The sequence below is a fragment of the Astyanax mexicanus genome, chromosome 1 (genome assembly GCF_023375975.1).
Source record: "Astyanax mexicanus isolate ESR-SI-001 chromosome 1, AstMex3_surface, whole genome shotgun sequence".
Taxonomy (NCBI): domain Eukaryota; kingdom Metazoa; phylum Chordata; class Actinopteri; order Characiformes; family Acestrorhamphidae; genus Astyanax; species Astyanax mexicanus.
In genome coordinates, this window is record NC_064408.1 from 611,241 (window position 1) to 630,842 (window position 19,602).

A 19,602-nucleotide genomic window follows, 5' to 3' on the forward strand; every position below is an offset into this window, starting at 1 on the left:
CTTGCTGCAGTTTTTCTTGAGAGCTTTGCAGACGGAAGACTGGCTGATGCCGAGCTGCTCAGCAATTTTAGTTTGGGTCAAGCCTTGTTGGCGAAGGGCTTGAATTTGAGCCACTATTCCGGTTGAGAGGTCGCGCTGCTTACCCATGATTGATTTTACAACTTAGAAATTCTACTCAACCCTGACTTTATACTGCACAGTGAACACTCTTCACAGAAAACAAAAATTCGAGCATTTATTCTAATTCAATGAAACAGTTTCTCCATTATTCTAATTCAATAAAACAACAGTGTCACAGTTAAATGGCCTAAATGGGCCTTTTGGAAAGCTCAGCTGAGCAAATTTTTTTCCAGGTAACGAGTTCTGTGATTAGTCTAACGAGTAGGACAGGTGCGGTGAACACCTGATTTGCTTTCTGCACAAAAAATGCATTCAAAGAATTTCATGATTGCACTATTTCAAATTATTCTAATTCGTTGACCAGCACCTGTATATATATATATATATATATATATATATATATATATATATATATATATATATATATATATATATATATATATATTTTTTTTTTTTTTTTTTTTTTTTAATAGATTTAAAATTGAAATTGAAGGGTGCACAAATTTACAAAAGGGACATGGATCAGATATATTCCATAAGTAAAAAATAGTCCTAAGGGGCCTACACAATTAATAATCTTTCATTAATACTTCTTTCTATCGTTCAGTCCACTCCTGATCAGTTCAGTTAATTTCAGCCCTCTCCACATTTTCTCTCTCTCCAGCTCAACCATCTCTTCTACCCCTTCTAAATAATACATTACATTACATTATAATACATTACCACAATACTTGAGATTTAAACAAATTCTAACAAACCCTAAAACTAGACCTGAACTAATAGAGTTTGGAAATTATAGGTTTTGGCTGATCAGGCACATCAGGGCAGGGCATTATATGTATGTAGATTTTTCTCAAACCCTGAATATCTATCTAGCTAATTCTAAAGTTAAGCTAACTGAGTCACAAGCTGTATTTTATTAAACACACAGTGGGTTTAATTTATGTTTTGATTCAGAGAAGAGTCTTTTTAACCAGCTATCAGAAACAATCTCATCACAGTTTACATGGTTAATTACCTTTCTTTTAGAAAAATCTCCGTATATCCAGATTATTTTTAACGACAGCTGCTCCGACTAGCTGCCTGAACTCACAGCGAGGGGAGGGGCGGGGCTTCCCTCACACTAAACTGCGCTCCGCAAAACCAGCAAGCTGATTGGCTGTTTCTCCTGAAAGGCGGGACTTTCTCCTTGAACCGGCAACGCGATTGGTTAAGAGACACACAGCGGTCAGTGCATTGTCGCCTGTGGCCTATATATTTTTTATTTAGTATAATACGGGAAATTTACGGGAAAATACTAATACGGGAGGACGGCGGGAAAGAGGAGTAAAATACGGTAGTTTCCCGGCCAAAACGGGAGACTTGACAGGTATGTCATATGAACATTATAGAGCATTATGAAATGTTTCCCGTGGTGTATTACAGTCTGTCAGAATGAGCTTTATGATCAAAATTGACACAAGAACAGCAACAAAAACACGGTGACAAGTTTTTATTGGAAATACGCACAGACCTGAGGACCAGTGCGCTCAGACACTTCGCTTTGTATTGTCCAAAGAGGCAGAGCTGTCAAGTACGATATGAGAGAGAGAGAGAGAGAGAGAGAGAGAGAGAGAGAGAGAGAGAGAGAGAGAGAGAGAGAGAGAGAGAGAGAGAGAGAGAGAGAGAGAGACAAATGAAACACTGAGCAGGAGATTTACTTTTCTGACAAATCAGAAAAGTCCTTGGTAGCAAAAAAGAAAAGAAAGTCAAATAAGTGCGTGTTCAGGTTTGGAGGGACTGAGATCGGCTCTGCAGAACCACAAACTCTTCCAGTTGTGAAAGATCAATCAGCGCCTCCATGTAGAGTCCATGCTGATCCGTCTTCATGACGACAATCCATTAAAATAAATCATTATCAATATAATCTCGGATTCATTCAGTTTTATAGAACTCCCCGAAAAGGAGCCAGTAAACGATGCACAAACTAAACTTGAGTTGATGCTAAGCCCTGCCCCATCCAGGCCTCCACCCCCAAGCCCTGTGCAGGAGTTAAAGTGGTGCGTTTTACTCTGGTGGAGAATTCAGGACCATGAAAGACCTCCGCAGTTATACAGGAGAGGGGAGGGGCCGGAAAAGTTGGGAGAGGAAAAACAGAAATGAGGAAAAATTTGGAAATGGGAAAATTGGAGATGGTGGGAAGAGGAGAGACAGGAATGGGAGAAGGTCGGAAAGGAAAAATCGGGAAAGGGAGAAGGTGGGGAAGGGAAGAACGGGAAAGGGAGGAGGTCGGAAGGGGAAGAACGGGAAAGGGAGGAGGTCGGAAGGGGAAGAACGGGAAAGGAAGAAGGTCGGGAGAGGGAAGAACAGGAAAAGGGAGAAGGTCAGAAGGGGAAGATTGGGAAAGGGAGAAGGTCGGAAAGGGAAGATCGGGAAAGGGAGAAGGTCGGGAGAGGGAAAAACAGGAACGGGAGGAGGTTGGGAAGGGAAGAACAGGAAAAAGGAGAAGGTCGGGAAGGGAAGAACAGGAAAAGGGAGAAGGTCAGAAGGGGAAGATCGGGAAAGAGAGAAGGTCGGAAGGGGAAGATCGAGAAAGGGAGAAGGTCAGGAGAAGGAAAAACAGGAACGGGAGGAGGTCGGGAAAGGAATAACGGGAAAGGGAGAAGGTCGGAAGGGGAAGATTGGGAAAGGGAGAAGGTCGGGAGAGGGAAAAAAGGGAACGGGAGAAGATCGAGAAGGGAAGAATGGAAAAAGGGAGAAGGTCAGGAAGGGAAGAAAGGAAAAAGGGAGGTAGTCGGGAGAGGGAGAAGGTCAGGAAATGGGAATGGGTCTTAACTGACTCAATACTGTTACTGTAGGCAGGTGTTTTTCTTCTCATTTTAGAGACACATCAAAGTGAATCAATTAAAATTACAGTTCACCCAAACGTTACATATGCCCTCAACCTGGTCCATCAGCCAAGATCCAAGTTCTTTAGTTTCATACTGAAGCTATGAGGCTAATATAGTTAACTAACTAGCATTGTAGATAACTAGCATTGTTAGCTACATTAGCCTCAATGCTCCTGTGCTAGTTGATGGGGTATAGGCTCCCATTACTCTACATTAGCTTTATAACAGGAAATGTATGCTCATACTCTTCCAGTTAGCAATGATAGCTACCTTAGCCCCGTAGCTCCAACTAATGGAACCCTATAACCCACCAATTAGCGCTAGTGCTACGAGGAGAATGTATCTAACAAACAATGGAAGCTTTTTCCCAACATTTGAACACTAGAAAGTGAGGCTAATTATCATTGTTAGGTACATTAGCCTAGGACCTGCAATTAATGGAAGCCTATAGACCAATAATTAGCACTGAAGCTACGAGGCTAATGTAGCTACGCCACAATTTAAGGTGGAAAATCATCCAGGCCTTCAAACTGTGTTAATAATCTGTTAGAATTGTGAGTGTAAACTTCAGTCTTGGCTAATGGACAGCATTGCGGTTGAGGGAGGGCAAACCATAGCTTTAAAACTGATTATAAATGAGTAACTCAACGATAAACAACCATATAAACAAAATAAACGCAGCTAAGAGAGATAAAATAATTAAAAATGACAGTAATAAAAGAGGGATAAGTGCTAATCCGAAGCGAAGTTAACGATGGCCGATTCTCTCTCTTTTTAATGGGGGGCTGAAGGGGAACAAAATAAAATATGACGCTGAAAGTGAACATCCTCTCGCGTTTCACAGACACACACTCCAGTCATGCATGCCCAGCGCAACACACACTGTAAGGCAGTTTCCATTTGGACAAAATAAGAAACAAAACTAAATAAAATCAAAGAAGATAGAGGGAGAATAAAACACAGTTCTGCTTTGATCTCAGTCTGTGCGCATGTTTGTTTCCTCTCCCTCCATTCGTTCGTTCGTTCCGGCTGATGAAGGTCCTCAGAGAGGTCACGTGACCCACAGGTCAGCTGACCGCCAAAGTGGACAGTTCCAGCAGTGTGGAGAGTCTAACAGCTAGCGTGTTCAGCGGAGGCTAAAAACCAAAGGGGGCGGGTCCAGGACTGGGCCGGACCAGCAGGACCAATCACCAGAGCCGGTGCTGATGGAGATTTCTACTGAGGACGGAGCGGACGTCCGAGGTAAACCTGCATAGAGAGAGAGAGTGAGAGAGAGAGAGATGAATAAAGAGAAGGAGAGCGATAGAAAGAGAGACAAAGAGAGAGCAAGAGAGATTAAGAGAGCAAGGGAGAGAAATAAAGATAGACAAGGGAGCAAGAAAGAATGCAAAAGCGAGGGTGAAAGTAAAATAGTGAGAGTAAAAGAGAGGGCAAAAGAGGGCACGCGAGAGAGTGAAAGAGAGAGTAAGAGAAATAAAGCGAAAGAGAGAAAGAGCAAAAGAGGAAGAGAAACAGAGAGAAATGTAAGTGAAGAAGTGCAAGAGTGAAAGTGCAAAGAAAGCGAAGGAGAGCGAAAGAGAGAGAGAAAGCAAGACAGAAACAGAGCAAGAGAAAAAGAGTGCGTTCGTAAATGAGCCACTTCTGACACCAATCTTTACATCTGAACTAATCATTAATATGTTAATATGTGTCTTTGAAATTGATACAGTGTTGCAAAACAAAACAAAGCAAAACAATAACGAGTCTTTGATCAGTGGCAATGTAAAGGATGTACTTTATAGAGTGGTACAGTACCTCAGAGCGTCCAGCATGGGAAGCAGATTTAGCAGGGCTGTATCGCTGGGGTCACTGAACCACGATTTTATAGGTATCGCATTATCTGTAAAAATAAATACGCAAAAAAAACGTTAGTGCTGGATCGATAACAGCAGTACAAATTCAGTACAAATATCATACACACTTTATTGACAAAAGTATTAGAGAATCTGCTCTCTTTACTTAACTCGCCCTCAACTCTGATTCTTTTCCCAACTTGCCCTCAACTCCTCAACTGTTCGCCCAACTCCTCAACTGTTCGCCCAACTCCTCAACTGTTCGCCCAACTCCTCAACTGTTCGCCCAACTCCTCAACTGTTCGCCCAACTCCTCAACTGTTCGCCCAACTCCTCAACTGTTCGCCCAACTCCTCAACTGTTCGCCCAACTCCTCAACTGTTCGCCCAACTCCTCAACTGTTCGCCCAACTCCTCAACTGTTCGCCCAACTCCTCAACTGTTCGCCCAACTCCTCAACTGTTCGCCCAACTCCTCAACTGTTCGCCCAACTCCTCAACTGTTCGCCCAACTCCTCAACTGTTCGCCCAACTCCTCAACTGTTCGCCCAACTCCTCAACTGTTCGCCCAACTCCTCAACTGTTCGCCCAACTCCTCAACTGTTCGCCCAACTCCTCAACTGTTCGCCCAACTCCTCAACTGTTCGCCCAACTCCTCAACTGTTCGCCCAACTCCTCAACTGTTCGCCCAACTCCTCAACTGTTCGCCCAACTCCTCAACTGTTCGCCCAACTCGCCCCTCAAATCTCAGACTCTTCACCCAACTTGCCCGCAACTCTTCGCCCAACTCGCCCTTATCTCCGACTCTTCTGCCCAACTCGCCCTCGACTCTTTCACCCAAACTCATCCCTTAAAACTTCCATACTTAAGTATCGTATGAAGCTGCATAATTTCAGAGAACACAGTTTCACTAAATTACAGCTCAATATTCATGCTTTATTGTAGGGTAATAGTTTTATCGTTACACTTTTGCACTTCATGTTATCTATTGTTTGTTGTTCCATGGTTCCGGAGGAACATAATTTCATTACACTCTGTACCTGTACTCAGATGTAATCACAATAAAAGACTCTTGAATTGACTTGGCTTTGTAGCAAAGACCTGGCATTAGACATGGGGCTGATATTATTTCACAGAACGGAACAGTTAGCTGTGCTCTGATTCTCTGTGTTTAATAAACTCCACGCTGAACTTTACACCGAGGCTGTGCAGGAAGTGTTGGGCCTGTGTGAAGTGGTGGTGTAACGTGGGAACTGAATTTACAGCTCAATTCTGAGGTTTTAGTTTCCTCTAAATAAACTCAGTTACTGACTCTGAGCTCAGCCACACTTACCCAACAGCCCAGCAGCTGGAGGAAACATCGGAAACCCCAGGCTGTCTGACTTTCGGCCCAGTTTAGCTGGGTATAATTCAAAGCAGCCAATCAGGGCTTCCTAATATCATACATTGTTACCACTAGACCCGTCACACAAATATATCAGGAAAGTAATAATAATAATACTTTTGCTGAACCTAGCATTGCCTATTGTGTTTACGTAGCAAGAAAAGCACATTAAACAGAATAAGCTGGAATGAAGACTGTTTAACATGCATTTATTTATTGATTGAATAAAAAGTAAACGTTTATTTTCTTCAGATTTTATAAATACGATCATGTAAGCATTGCACTATATTGCAATATCCTGAATCGTGACCCCTGTATTGTGATGCGCATCATATCCCCAAGTTCAAGCCAATACAGCGCTATACTAGTTTTAGTCTGCTAATTTTTGTTCATTCTTAAAGAGCTTGTTTTTGTGAGATTAGTCAAATTATACATTATTGGAAGAAGAAATTAATACTTACATTGGATGATTTATAAGGGGTTATAAACAATTTAGTAAACAAAATAACCCTAAAGCAAAACACTGTAAAGCTGCCTGTTTGTGTGTGTGTTTGGCCTGCAGGGGGCGGTCCTGTGTGTGAATGTGAGACAGGTGTGAGACAGGTGTGCTGCTGCAGGTGGTGGTGGTACCTGGATGACTGCGGTAAGCTCCAGGCGAGTTGTCCAGGATGACTATACTGGAGAGGTCACTGTGCACTACTGAAAGGTCCTTTATGTAACTGCCCAGATCCAGCGTACAGTGCTGTAAACACAGAGCACAGCCAATCAGAACCTAAGAGTCGGATTTTACCAACCAGATCTCTCTTAACCGGAGTATTATGGGATGTCTTAGTCTGTGCATGAGTGAAAACAGACAGTGGTAGTGAAAATGAGTTTGAGCGACGCTGAAACTGTAGGACTTCATTAATTTCTTACATCTTCTAGTTGATGTATGATAATATTGCACAGCATGGTGCTTAAAAAAAAACAAAAAAGCTGTGGCTGAAGTTTGGGTTTTACGTCTTGTCTTATTCTGTAAGTTCATTGGCTGGTTGCTAGGGGTGTGCCATACCGTATCGTATGCAATTATACCGCCATATTTTTTTAAATCATGCCATATCACCTACCCCTAATTATCACATCAGGGTTCTACTTTTTTACTGTTTTTTTTTAGCATAAATTAACTATGTTCTCATTTCCCATTATATATCTACTAGAGACAGATTATATCTGTCCAGTATCATTTATTTTACTTTAATCCTGGATATATAGAGATATTTGGAGAGTATTGTTATTAGTAGTACCATAGAAGTATAAATTGGTCTTAATAATGAAAACACTGATCGAAAGTATGAAATTTGAGAATTTTGATTCAAGTCTCATGCTCACAATATATGACAAATCGTTGCTGTCCAATCAAAAACAAGTTTACTTTTTGTTTACAACATAATTCGAACACACAAACCTTCCCTTAAACTGTGTCAGTAGTTTTTAAAGAAAAAGGGACAACAGAACTTTTTTTTTATTTCACTAAAAGCTAAAAGGGTTTTATCTCTCTCTTGTAAAGTTGCTCTTTAGGAGATACTTGTTTTTCTGTTAGACAGCAACAATATTGATCTAGAGTTCAAATCTGATTTTAAAAGACTTGATTTAACAGGTTCACAGAGCCTGTTAAATTAAGGAACAGGAATGATCAGGGTTCATACACTTTCTAACCAATAAATTTCCAGGATTTTTCATGACTTTTCCAGACCTTTAAAGCACATTTTCATGATCATCCGACCAATGAATTAACTCTAAGCTGATGTATTTGTAGCTCAAAATATATTTTCTCCATCGATAAACTAAAACACGAAGATTTGTAGACCAAATTTCAATGACTTTTCCAAAACTTTCAGGGTATTTTAATTTTTTCCAAAATCACCCAGGCCTCAAAATTGATATTTGCAAATTCAAAACCTTTCAGGTTTTCCTGACCGCACGAACCCTAAACGGTTAAGGCTGAACTATCGCTTTAATGTCCTGCAGTTACCTGTCTGTAGTATCTGCGTTTCAGGATGCCCCTGTTGTTATCCAGTTTATCAGCCACTGCTGAGCCGTAGATTTCCATACTGGCCGTAAACACAACCAGTTCGTACCACTGACTCACCTGCAAATACACACAAAATAAAACTCATAACAGGACACTTAGATAAAACAGTAAGAAACAAGCAGGTGGTCATAACGTTATGATTGATCAGTGTGTAAGAGCTGTAATAAAAAAAAGGGACGTACTACTTCTAAGAAGAAGTCGACATGCGGCCTTTTATGGACAAAAAACCTCACCGGATGTTTATCTATTACAACCTAAAATAGAGAGAGGAAACAAAGTTAACATTAAATTAAAAGATTAAATTCACATCAATCAGTGCCTAAAATACATTAAACAAACATCAGAATGTTGTGGATCATATGAACATTATAGAGCATTATAGAGCACTCCCTACTCTTCCTGTAGTGTATTACAGTCTGTCAGAATGAGCATGTTGTGGATCATATGAACATCATAGAGCATTATAGAGCGCCCCCTACACTTCCTGTAGTGTATTACAGTCTGTCAGAATGAGCGTGTTGTGGATCATATGAACATTATAGAGCATTATAGAGCGCCCCCTACACTTCCTGTAGTGTATTACAGTCTGTCAGAATGAGCGTGTTGTGGATCATATGAACATTATAGAGCATTATAGAGCGCCCCCTACACTTCCTGTAGTGTATTACAGTCTGTCAGAATGAGCGTGTTGTGGATCATATGAACATTATAGAGCATTATAGAGCGCCCCCTACGCTTCCTGTAGTTTATTACAGTGTGTCAGAATGAGCGTGTTGTGGATCATATGAGCATTATAGAGCGCCCCTACACTTCCTGTAGTGTATTAGTCTGTCAGAATGAGGGTGTTGTGGATCATATGAACATTATAGAGCATTATAGAGCGCCCCTACACTTCCTGTAGTGTATTACAGTCTGTCAGAATGTGGGTAATTACTAAAGGTGCTGTGTAAGTGTGTTTACCTTTAATATGAAATCTGGTGGTGTTCCAGGCCGGACTGTAGGCCTCAGCACTCCGTCATGATGAGAGTGTATCAAAGTTTCGTCCAGATCCAACACCAGGATCTTCCTCTTTACTCCATCTACACACAATACAATTATACATTTATTCATATGCACAAAGATTTATAATAAAAACTATATTAAAAACATATATAATAAAAATACTATAAGCCTGAACTCACTGAGTCTGTTTCGAGATGCAGGAGACAGAGGTAACGTGTCGTAACGCACTGTCTGATACTGGATTATCTGCAGACAGAGTTGAAAACAAAGAATGCTAAAATTAAATTACACATTTTTTTACCAACAATAAACAATTTTTTCTGGTTCCTTTACATTTTGCTACTGTATTCATCATAAATTAAATATCCTAAACAAATAAAACTATCATGTATTTTGTGCACTATAAGGTGCACTTAAAATACTTTAATTTTTCCCAAAAAGACTAGAACAGCATTAGCCGCTAACCACAACGTTAATCCCTAGCTCTTTAGCCATTCATAGGTGAGTATTATTGGCCTGTAGTCTAATGCTAACCCTGGTTAGCACTAGTGGTTAGCAGCTAATGCTAATGCTCCAGCCTTAGTGCTGGAGAAATGTGGAAATCTAAGCTCACCGTAAATAAACGGAAGTGCTAGATTAACATCAAGCACTCATTTTGACTTTGAAAGAATTTATAAGAATTACAGTTTTGTTTACTTATCTTAACTTTAGTTAACTTACTCCACCACCACCCGGTGGCAAACCCTGAAGAATCAGATGGAAAACATGGCGACACCCATGTTCCTTAATAGTGGTGCATAATGCATTTTAGCAAGAAAAAACATCAGAAAATAGACATTTATTAAAAAATATGGTAATATTTATTCAGACTCTAGGAGGTCATTCCTTCTTAGCTACTTTAGCTTCATGGCTCCAGTGCTAAATGCTGATCCAGTACATTTAGAGAAAGCATGTGTTTGGTATTAACCTTAAGGAATCTTTGTTTTTTTGTGATAAACTATCGCTTTAAAAGGTCTGGAAAGCTGCAGTCTGGTGGTCTCTGACCCAGAGCCGACTCCTCTGCTCTTTAACAGTGACAGGGAGGAAATCTACATACAGATTAGACGGAGGTTCCCTGGAAATCTGGAACATTCCCAAAACATGTCCTCCCCCACCGAGCTCAGAGCTCATATTACTGTACAGGAGTCTGACATAACCAGCTGCAGCTCTCTACATCCAATAATATACTGTATTACTAGGGTTGCAGCGGTAACCGGTTTCACGGTATACCATGGTATTAAAATGCACGGTTATCATACCGTGTGTGTTTGCTTATTACCGGTAAAACGTAAGCCAGCGGAGAAACTCACCCGCGCATGCGCAACTCTGCTCCGCTTCAGCTGCTCAGCACACAGTGGTGAGAACGGCAGAAAGTGCATCAGACTAAACAAATCTCCGTCCGCCTAAAAAAAGGCTAAACTAAAATCAGCAGTGTGGGACTATTTCAGAGACCCGCCGAACGCACCCGAGGATGGTTATCCGATTTATAATCAATGTGGCCGTAAAGTCACAGCTAAAGGTGGACATACGTCAAACCTGTTCCCCCATCTCCAAGAACACCACCCCGCCGTGCAGCGCAAAGTATGTGTTTAGTTTATAATTTTAATCTGAACATAAATAAAATCTCTTTGTAGTCGTGCACAACCCATGCGGTAAGCGCCCGCAAAAGCGCTGAGTTATCCGAAATTTGGGCACGCAGGTACAGGCGTGAAGTGCGTGCTACGACGGATTCACGTGTCCGTGTAAAGGTGCTCGCCGGACTGGATGTGAAAGACGCCATTCATTTACATGCGTTAATTTTCAAATTCTGACGTGCCTGTTTTTCATGTGTTAAAACCAGACTCAGAAATAAATCCCCTCTTTCTGCAGTATCTGGTTATATACCAACTTGGCAGTAAAACGGACGTTTACAACAGTTGTTGATCAGACACTGACCCAGGCTCAGTTTATCAGATATTAAATAATTTAAACTTAAATAATTGTACTGAATAGTTTAAACACAGGATCTTTACTTCTTAGAGGACATGTAATGTGTGACACGTGTGTGTGTGTGTGTGTGTGTATATATATATATATATATATATATATAATTATATACACCCTTAATGACCTTAAGAGTAGTGGAAAAACCTGGTTTCCTTCACCTAATGGTGTACAGTTTATTTTTTTAAGGAGACATTATCTATATAGTTGTTCCAGGTTTCTACAATAAATAGTTAATTGAACAAAAAAACCTTTGTTGTAATTTCTTTAAGGGTCAGTTTAATAATATATGTAACAAACTGTGATACCGTGATAACCGTGATACCGCGGTATTTTCTGAGACGGTTATCATACCGTGAAAATCTCATACCGTTGCAACCCTATGTATTACTTAACGTTTTATACATTTTAATGCTTCATTATTGATGACCTATAAAACTTTATCAGGACTGATTCTGAAAATACAGTTAATCTACACAGATTTCTCTGCTGAAAACTGTTTATTTAGGTGAGTAAAGTGTTTCCACTTATTTACTCTAAGCTTAGATTTACAGATTTCCACTAGGGTTGGGCGCAGCAGCATTAGCTTTAGTGGCTAACCTCTAGTGTTCCGGTACGCCAGGGCGATATTAGGTAGTGGTTCATCCCACGTAGCTTGTTTTAATACACTAAACACACAGACTACAGTCCAATATAATCACCTCTGAACAGTGAATGCTGTTAATGCTGCTCCAGCAGTGCTAGCCAGGTTTAGCAGCAGGCTACAGCCCAATAATACTCGCCTCTAAATGGCAAAAGAGCTAGCGCTTAGCGCAGTTAGCAGCTAATGCTGCTCCAGTACTGCTAGCCGGTGGTTAGCAGCAGACTACAGGCCGATATACTCACTTCTGAACACCGAAAGAGCTAGTGTTTAGCGCTGCGGTAAGTGGCCAATGCTAATGCTAATGCTGCTTCAGTCTGGGTGCTGGAGAACTAAACTGAACTCCTGTATAACTCTGTACTTCAGTGGAGTGGCTTTACTGGTCCTTAATACCTGACTGATAGAATTCATACATAAGGTAATTTGTTTTGGATAAATTAAAGGATTTTAAGTGCACCTTACACTGCAAAAAACACAGTAGAGTGAATAGTCCTCTAAATGTGCTGTTCATCTTATTAAGTGGCACTAATTACAGATTCTGTTAGGTTAAGAAAATAAATACGTAGCACATCCCGATAAAATATACCATAATACAATACAATACTGCCAAATACAGACCAACCTTTATTAATTTCTGGTTTAAACAGCTACTGATGCAATATGCATTTATATTAAAGAGAATTTGGGGAACATACAATAGCTTACAGCTAGCTCTTTACCTTTTGATTAGCATATTAGCTTTAGGTTAAAGAGTTTTGGGCTATCCTGGACTGAGCCTCCACCCTAACCCCCCCTATTAATATCCCTCCCACCCACCCACCACTACAGCTGTCTCAGGAAATCTCAGCATGAGGACAGTCTTCAAGGAGACCCCGGCATTAGCGCTCCAGTCCAGAGTTAGCTCAGACCTTTACTCAACTGACCGACGCTAACGTATTACCTAATAACTAATGCAGTAGTGCAGGTTAGTGTCACTGATCCACATGGGCATATTAGCTTGTGGACAGTATGAAGCTACAATAAAGATTTAACTGTAGCTCTAAAATTAAAGTGGATCAGATGCTGCAGCAGTGCTGCTGGAGTTTTTAAACACCTCCACTCTATTACACACTCCTAACTACAGCTCAAACACCTTGTAGATAAAGTAAAGTCAGAGAGAGAAGATCTGAATCTGTTGCTGCACAGTTTACACAGTTTCTGTTGTATGATTTTAGTAGTCGACTAATCTGACCTTTATTTTTTCGATTAGTCGTTTAGTTACGAATATTTTGTCATACACTTTATAGGTAATTCCTACTGGTGAGACTCCTGATCTAATGCATGATTTACTGAACATTTACTGTTAAACGTTTAGGGCTCAAGACCAATTGTGCAGTAAACTTTTGATAGTTTGACGTAGATTATATTAACCTAAAATATACTATATACAAACAACAGAAAAACAGCTAAACATGAGATTTAAAAGGCATTTAAATGTCCACATTTTGTTTAAACGTGGAGAGTTCTGATATTTAGTGAGAAAATATGTAATCTGTTGCATCTGACTGTCGACTAATCGTTGCAGCCCTATTGTGTTGATTAGGTTTTTTTTAGGTTAATATTTCTACGTCAAACTATTAAAATGTACTGCAAAATAGGTCTAGCTCTAAACATTTAACAGTCAATGTGCAGTAAAAACATGCATTGAATCAGGAGCCTCACCAGTAGGAAGAACCAACAGAGGACATGACAAAAATAAATTGCAACTGATCAAATAATTGAAAAACAATAGTCTGAATAGTCAATTACTAAAATAGTCATTAGTTGCAGCCCTACTGTTGGCATACTATTCTCAATGCAGGTGTTTAAAAACTCCAGCAGCACTGCTGTATCTGATCCACCCACTGTACCAGCTCAACACATACTAATTAATCAGTGCTCATCACTGCAGTGCTGAGAATAACCACACACCACACAAATAATAATAATTATTATAGCTGCTCTGTGGTGGTTTTCTAAACACATACACAACTACAGACTACAGAGCATAGAAATAAACTAATACAAACTATAGAATAAGTGGAGCTGGAAGAATGGTGTAATAATTTTATGCATGATCAGTGTAAACTGTTTTTTAAAGTTTAAGCAAAAAAAAAACACTAAACAGATGCTGCTGCTATGATAATTTATCTTTATAAATCGTTATAAATGTTGCAGTTTGCATCATTAAAACATGTATAAAACAAGTTAAGATGTTATATGTATGGCACATGGCTCATTAGTTAGTTAGTGTTTGTGCTCGGGACATTCAGACCCACGGGAGTCCAGAGTCCAGAACAAACATAGGACCATAAAAACAGACCCGCTGTTCACCAACAACAGGTGGAGTTCTGGAGCTTCTTATCCAAATGTGAGTTTGGAGGTTCTGGGTCTAATAGTGTAAAAACAGTAAACTCAGCAGTCAGTCGCCTACAACTGTACACACGTTCTCTATAAGCTGCATTAAGCAAATCTGGACTAAAACAATGAAAACAGATTTAAACAAATACCCTGCAGAGTGTTTTGATAGCAGTTAAAGTAGTTGAGCGGTCAAATAGCTAGCTTCCTCGTCAACCGCACCATTAGTGTATTAATCATGTAGTGTGGTATTATTGGTCGCATTAGTATTAAATAGAATTAAAACTCTGAACATAAATATCTGCAGATTTTTCTGAAAGTCTGACAGATTTTAATGTAAAATTTTGGTCAAATTAGTTATTTGATTGATTGCCAGTAAGCTACTGGACCAGGAAATATTAGTGCTATTTCTAGGTGAACAATTGTGTCACTTTAACGGCCAAATTTAGCAGCTCGAGGGTTAAACTGGAGTACACAAAGTAAACAGATTCTGGTTCGTGAACCCAATTTTGAATCGGTTTGCCACATTTCTCTCGCCCTCTATTGGTGACGTATGATGTGCAGTTTTGACAGTTCTACTAAAATTGGTTTAAAAGTGGGACTGGTTCACTAAAAGTCACCACAGTTCTTATAAGCCCGAACCAAACTGGTTCAAGAACTGGAGTTCTTTTGGTGGCAAAGCTCGGAGTAGGAAGCAGGTCTACCAAATAAGTTCCAGTAGGTGAGCATGGCTCAGTCTCTCTCCATTTTTGGCTTTATTTCTTTAGAACGGTAAATAATGAACCAAAAACAACGATTGTCTTACAGTCACTGGCCTTTGTAAACATTCACAATTGTTCATTTTATTATTTTCTGGCTTTTCTGAGATCAAAAATTAACTTTAAATACAATATAAGGACAACAGTACTAGGACGCTTGCTCCTTATCCATTGCTTCTTCTGAAATCAAGGGTATTAAAAAAAGTTTATCCTAATTTACTGTCTCTACTGTCCAGAGAAGACTCACATCTACAGTCTCACATAGATTTGGACTCAATGTGAGGATTTGATTGCATTCAGCCACAAGAGCACTGGATATTGGGATGATTATCATCAGGATGTTGAATGAGTATCACCACCTGATGCCTGATCTTATTTTGATTAATCTGTGTTGATAACCTGACTCAAGTTCTTGTAATCGGTCTGAATAAAGTTTGAACAGTCCAAAAAAAGTGTTTCCATACTGCATCTTTTTTGGTCCTCTGGTGCGTAGTTCCTGGCAAAGTTTACACCTGCAATTTTGGTTTGGAGCAAACTGAAAAGGCTGAAGGTCCAGCCTATCGTCCATATCATCCACCCCATATAGCAATATCGAAATATTACTGAAACCAGTCTATTTTGTATGAGTTTTGATATATATTGTACATGCTTTTGTTTGCATGCATGCAATAAATATACTGCAGCTTAGTTTTGTTCTACTTACTGATTCTTGCACTTAGTTTTTAGCTATTTTGACAGCTTATTTTGGCAGTGTAGAAAATGTTTAAATATTATTGTAGAGTGTAGATTCAAAGCCTTTTAGTGAACGTCGATTTCAACATTAACCACTACGTCTATTAGGCAATGTTAAATAAAGTTTAGTTACTTATTATTGTCCATCATCAATATCATGAACATTAAAAGGTGTAATTCAACAATTAACCTAGTTAGCTAACATTTATTCAATGTTATTTGCCATCAATACAGTAGCTAGCAACTAACCTTTGAAAGTTTTTGTGCAGTTTGTCCACCAATAGCTGTTTGTTTAGTTAGTTGACTGTATATTAACACTGATTCAATGTCAGACTTTCAATACTAACCAAAATCTATTAGGCAGAGTGAAATAAAGGTTGTTTAAAATGTTTGTCCATTATCATAATAAACATAAAGGTTAAAAGATGTACTGTAACTCAATGATTAACTTAGCTAGCTAACATTTATTCAATGTCATTTGCAATCATTACAGTAGTTAGCAATTTAACTAACCTATGGAAGTTTTTGTGCAGTTTGTCCACCAAGAGCTGTTTGTTTAGTTAGTTGACTGTAATTCAACAATTAATTTAACGCTTGCTTTAACCTTGCTAGCTAACGTTTATTTAATGTTGTCTGCCTTCAATAGAGTAGCTAGCATGTTAATTAACCTAGTTTTTGAGCAGTTTGTCCACCAATAGTTGTTTGTTTAGTTAGCTCACTGTAAATTAACATCGATTCAATGTCAGACTTTTAACACTAACCAATGTCTATAACAAAGTGAAATAAAGGTAGTATTTATGTTTTTTGCCCATTATCATCATAAACATAAACGTTAAAAGATGTACTGTAATTCAATTATTACTAACTAAGCTAAGCTAACATTATTCAATGTTATCTGCCTTTAATACAGTAGCGAGCTAGTTAACTAAACTTTGGACGTTTTTGGGCATGATGTCCACCAGTAGCTGTTTGGTTATTTAGACTGTAAATTAACGTTAATTCAACGTCAAGACTCTCAACACTAACCAATGTCTATTACAAAGTAAAATGAAGGTTGTATTTGCTTTTTTGTCCATTATCATAATAAACATAAACGTTAAAAGATGTACTGTAATTCAATGATTAACTTAGCTAGCTAGCTAGCTAACGTATATTTAATGTTATTTGCCTTTAATACAGTAGTATGTTATGGAACTAACTGCAAGTTTAGTTAGTTGACTGTAAATTAACATTGATTCAACGCCAGACTGTCAACACTAACCAATGTATATTAGGCAACGTAAAATAGAGGTTTTGTTGTTGTCCATCATCATGAACATAAACGTTAAAAGATGTTTAATCTTTGTTAAGATGTTAATTAAACTAACCAATGTGTATTAGGCAAAGTAAATTAAAGGTTGTTAGTTTTGGTCCATCATTATCATGAACGTTAAAAGATGTACCGTACGATTAACTTCATCAATACAGTAATAGGTTATGGGAGTAGCTGCTTGTTTAGCTAGTGGACTGTACATTAACGTTGATTAAATGTCAAACTTTCAACACTAACCAATATCTATTAAGCAAAGTCTTATACAAGTTGTTTAAAGGTTTCTTTTTGTCCATCATTATGAACATAAACGTCATAAGATGTATTTTAACGTTTAACTAAGCTAGCTAACGTTTATGCAATGTTATTTACTTTTGGTACAGTAACTTAATAGATTATAGAAGAAGCTGCTTATTTAGTTAACGAGTTAAACGTTAGTTGGCTGATGTTTTATGGGGTTTACTGTGGATTTAATGTATGAAATTCGTGAAATATTGATTATATATCTTTAATAAAGTGTTTAATGTGATTAAACAGCAGTATTTTAAGTTATTTTATGTTGTTTTAAGTTATAATTTTACCGTTCTGAGGTGTTTCCTGAGGATGTAGAGGATGAAGCCCCAGATCCTGCTCGCCAGCCCGAGGAAGGTGCGGATCCCCAGGAGGCACTGCCGGGTCTTCAGCATGCTGGCAGCCGGGGAGAGGCTCCACACGCCGGGGGAAGCGCGGCGGGACAGCCGGGGTCCCGCTGAATCAGTGTCGGGTAAAGAGTCGCTGCTCAGGCGGTTCCACACGGGCGGCTCCACACGGGCGGTAATCCGGCTGAAACAGCGGGTCGGAATTGTGGCGGTTTTCGCGGGGTTTCGGAAAGTGGAGACTATGCTAAGCTAACGCCAAAACTAACACACGCGCAGGCGCGAGACAGCCGGCTAAAGCTAGAGGCTAGCTGGCTAATTAGCCTAGCCTGCTACAGAGCTGTTAGCCGGGTTTAAACCCGTGTTTAAACTCCCGGTCCGACCCGAAAACCTCCAGAACCGGGCGGAACCCGGGCCCAGAACTCTCCTCACACGAAGCTCCGGGAGTTCGGGTGCAGCAGGAACGCAGGTCCGCCGCCGCTAAGCCGCCTCAGAACAGCCGAACCCGGGCACAGCTGCGGGCCGCCATCGGCTCTCCTGCTCCGTCACTTCCGCCCGGAGCTTTAAACCCCTTTAAACATTTTTAATAAATTGATATATTTATTAATATCTTTGTGTTTAATACAAATCTAATGTATATATTCACCAAACTTTCAAACTCACACCCTTAATCATTTCTTTAAACATGTTTTTTTTATTTAATTGTAATATTTATATGTTATATTCAATATTACTGATTTATTATATCAACATGTATAAATATCAAATATGAAGTAATTCACTGGAAGAATTTGACTGCTGTAAAACTAATGCAGCAGTTTCCAAGAAGTTTCTATGTTTATTAGCTTCAATAAAAAAAATAAGGGAGCACTTTAATTTCTGAATTATTTTTTCTGATTTTGCTATTTATAGGTTTATGTTTGAGTAAAATGAACATGGTTGTTTTATTCTATAAACTACAGACAACATTTCTCCCAAATAAAAATGTTTAGTGCAGCTAAGCACAGTAAAACATCAATGATCACCAGTTGCTGTGCATATTGAGAGGATAACTGATGTCAGCCATACAGAAAGTGCAAGAACGCAGTTATATGACAAAAATAATTTAGCAGTGCAAGTTTAGAAAGATGTAAACAGTAAACAATAAATAAACTAGTAGTGCAAAAAAGGGTAAAACAATAAAAAATAATATAATAGGGTATCTCAAAAGAAGTGTCTGCAGAGATGGGGGCATGTTTAAATATTCCCCTTCTAAACTTTCACACTCACGCCCTTAAACATTCCTCACCAGGACAAAGTTTAAACATGTGTGTTCACGAATTGTAATATTCATACGTAATATACGATATTACTTATTTATTTTTTCTACAAATAGAAATTCATTTACAACAATGAAAAAATTAACTGCTGTAAAACTACTACAGTTTCTAAGAAGGTTCTATGTTTGTTATCTTTAATTAAAATATATATGTATATACATGTATATTTAATTTATTTAATCAAAATGTTGTTTAAATCTGCATCTACTTCCACTCACACCCTTAAACATTTAAAATAAATAATTATGCTGAAATTAAATACATGTAGTACAACTGGCCAGTGGGTGCTGATTGGCTGATATTCCGGCTACTGTGTGCTAATTGGCCGGCATTCTGGCTAAAATATGTCTGTTTTGCTAAAAACAATTGCATATTAGGTTTATTTATATTCCTACACTTTTTCAAGACCACACAAAAACACACATGGGGAATACATGCAATATATTAACACCTAATATAATACTACAGTGAAAAAGGCAGAGTTTACTAACAATAATATCCAGTATGTCACGCATGTTACATGTTACTGTACAA

At 38.9% G+C, this 19,602-nt stretch overlaps 1 protein-coding gene across 1 annotated transcript; it reads right to left on the reverse strand.

Annotated features, from left to right (window-relative positions):
* Positions 1-1,597: 1,597 nt before the first annotated feature.
* Positions 1,598-18,299, reverse strand: LOC103044385 (CTD nuclear envelope phosphatase 1A). Its single transcript, XM_049484182.1, has 8 exons — positions 17,696-18,299; positions 9,457-9,523; positions 9,236-9,354; positions 8,458-8,529; positions 8,216-8,332; positions 6,835-6,946; positions 4,785-4,869; positions 1,598-4,238 (listed from the first exon to the last, which is right to left on the reverse strand). Exons 1-8 carry the CDS (start codon positions 17,798-17,800, stop codon positions 4,178-4,180), a joined length of 738 nt encoding a protein of 245 aa, XP_049340139.1. The 5' UTR covers positions 17,801-18,299; the 3' UTR covers positions 1,598-4,177.
* Between the last annotated feature and the right edge of the window lie 1,303 nt (positions 18,300-19,602).

Bases quoted from the DNA above. Each gene is read 5' to 3' on its own strand.
- LOC103044385 (XM_049484182.1), bottom strand. From the start codon at position 17,800: ATGCTGAAGACCCGGCAGTGCCTCCTGGGGATCCGCACCTTCCTCGGG. The intron at 9,524-17,695 runs GTAAAATTATAA...CTCTGTCTGCAG, and splicing joins TCAGGAAACACCTCAGAACG to ATAATCCAGTATCAGACAGT. The intron at 8,333-8,457 runs GTACGTCCCTTT...GTGTATTTGCAG, and splicing joins TCGACTTCTTCTTAGAAGTA to GTGAGTCAGTGGTACGAACT.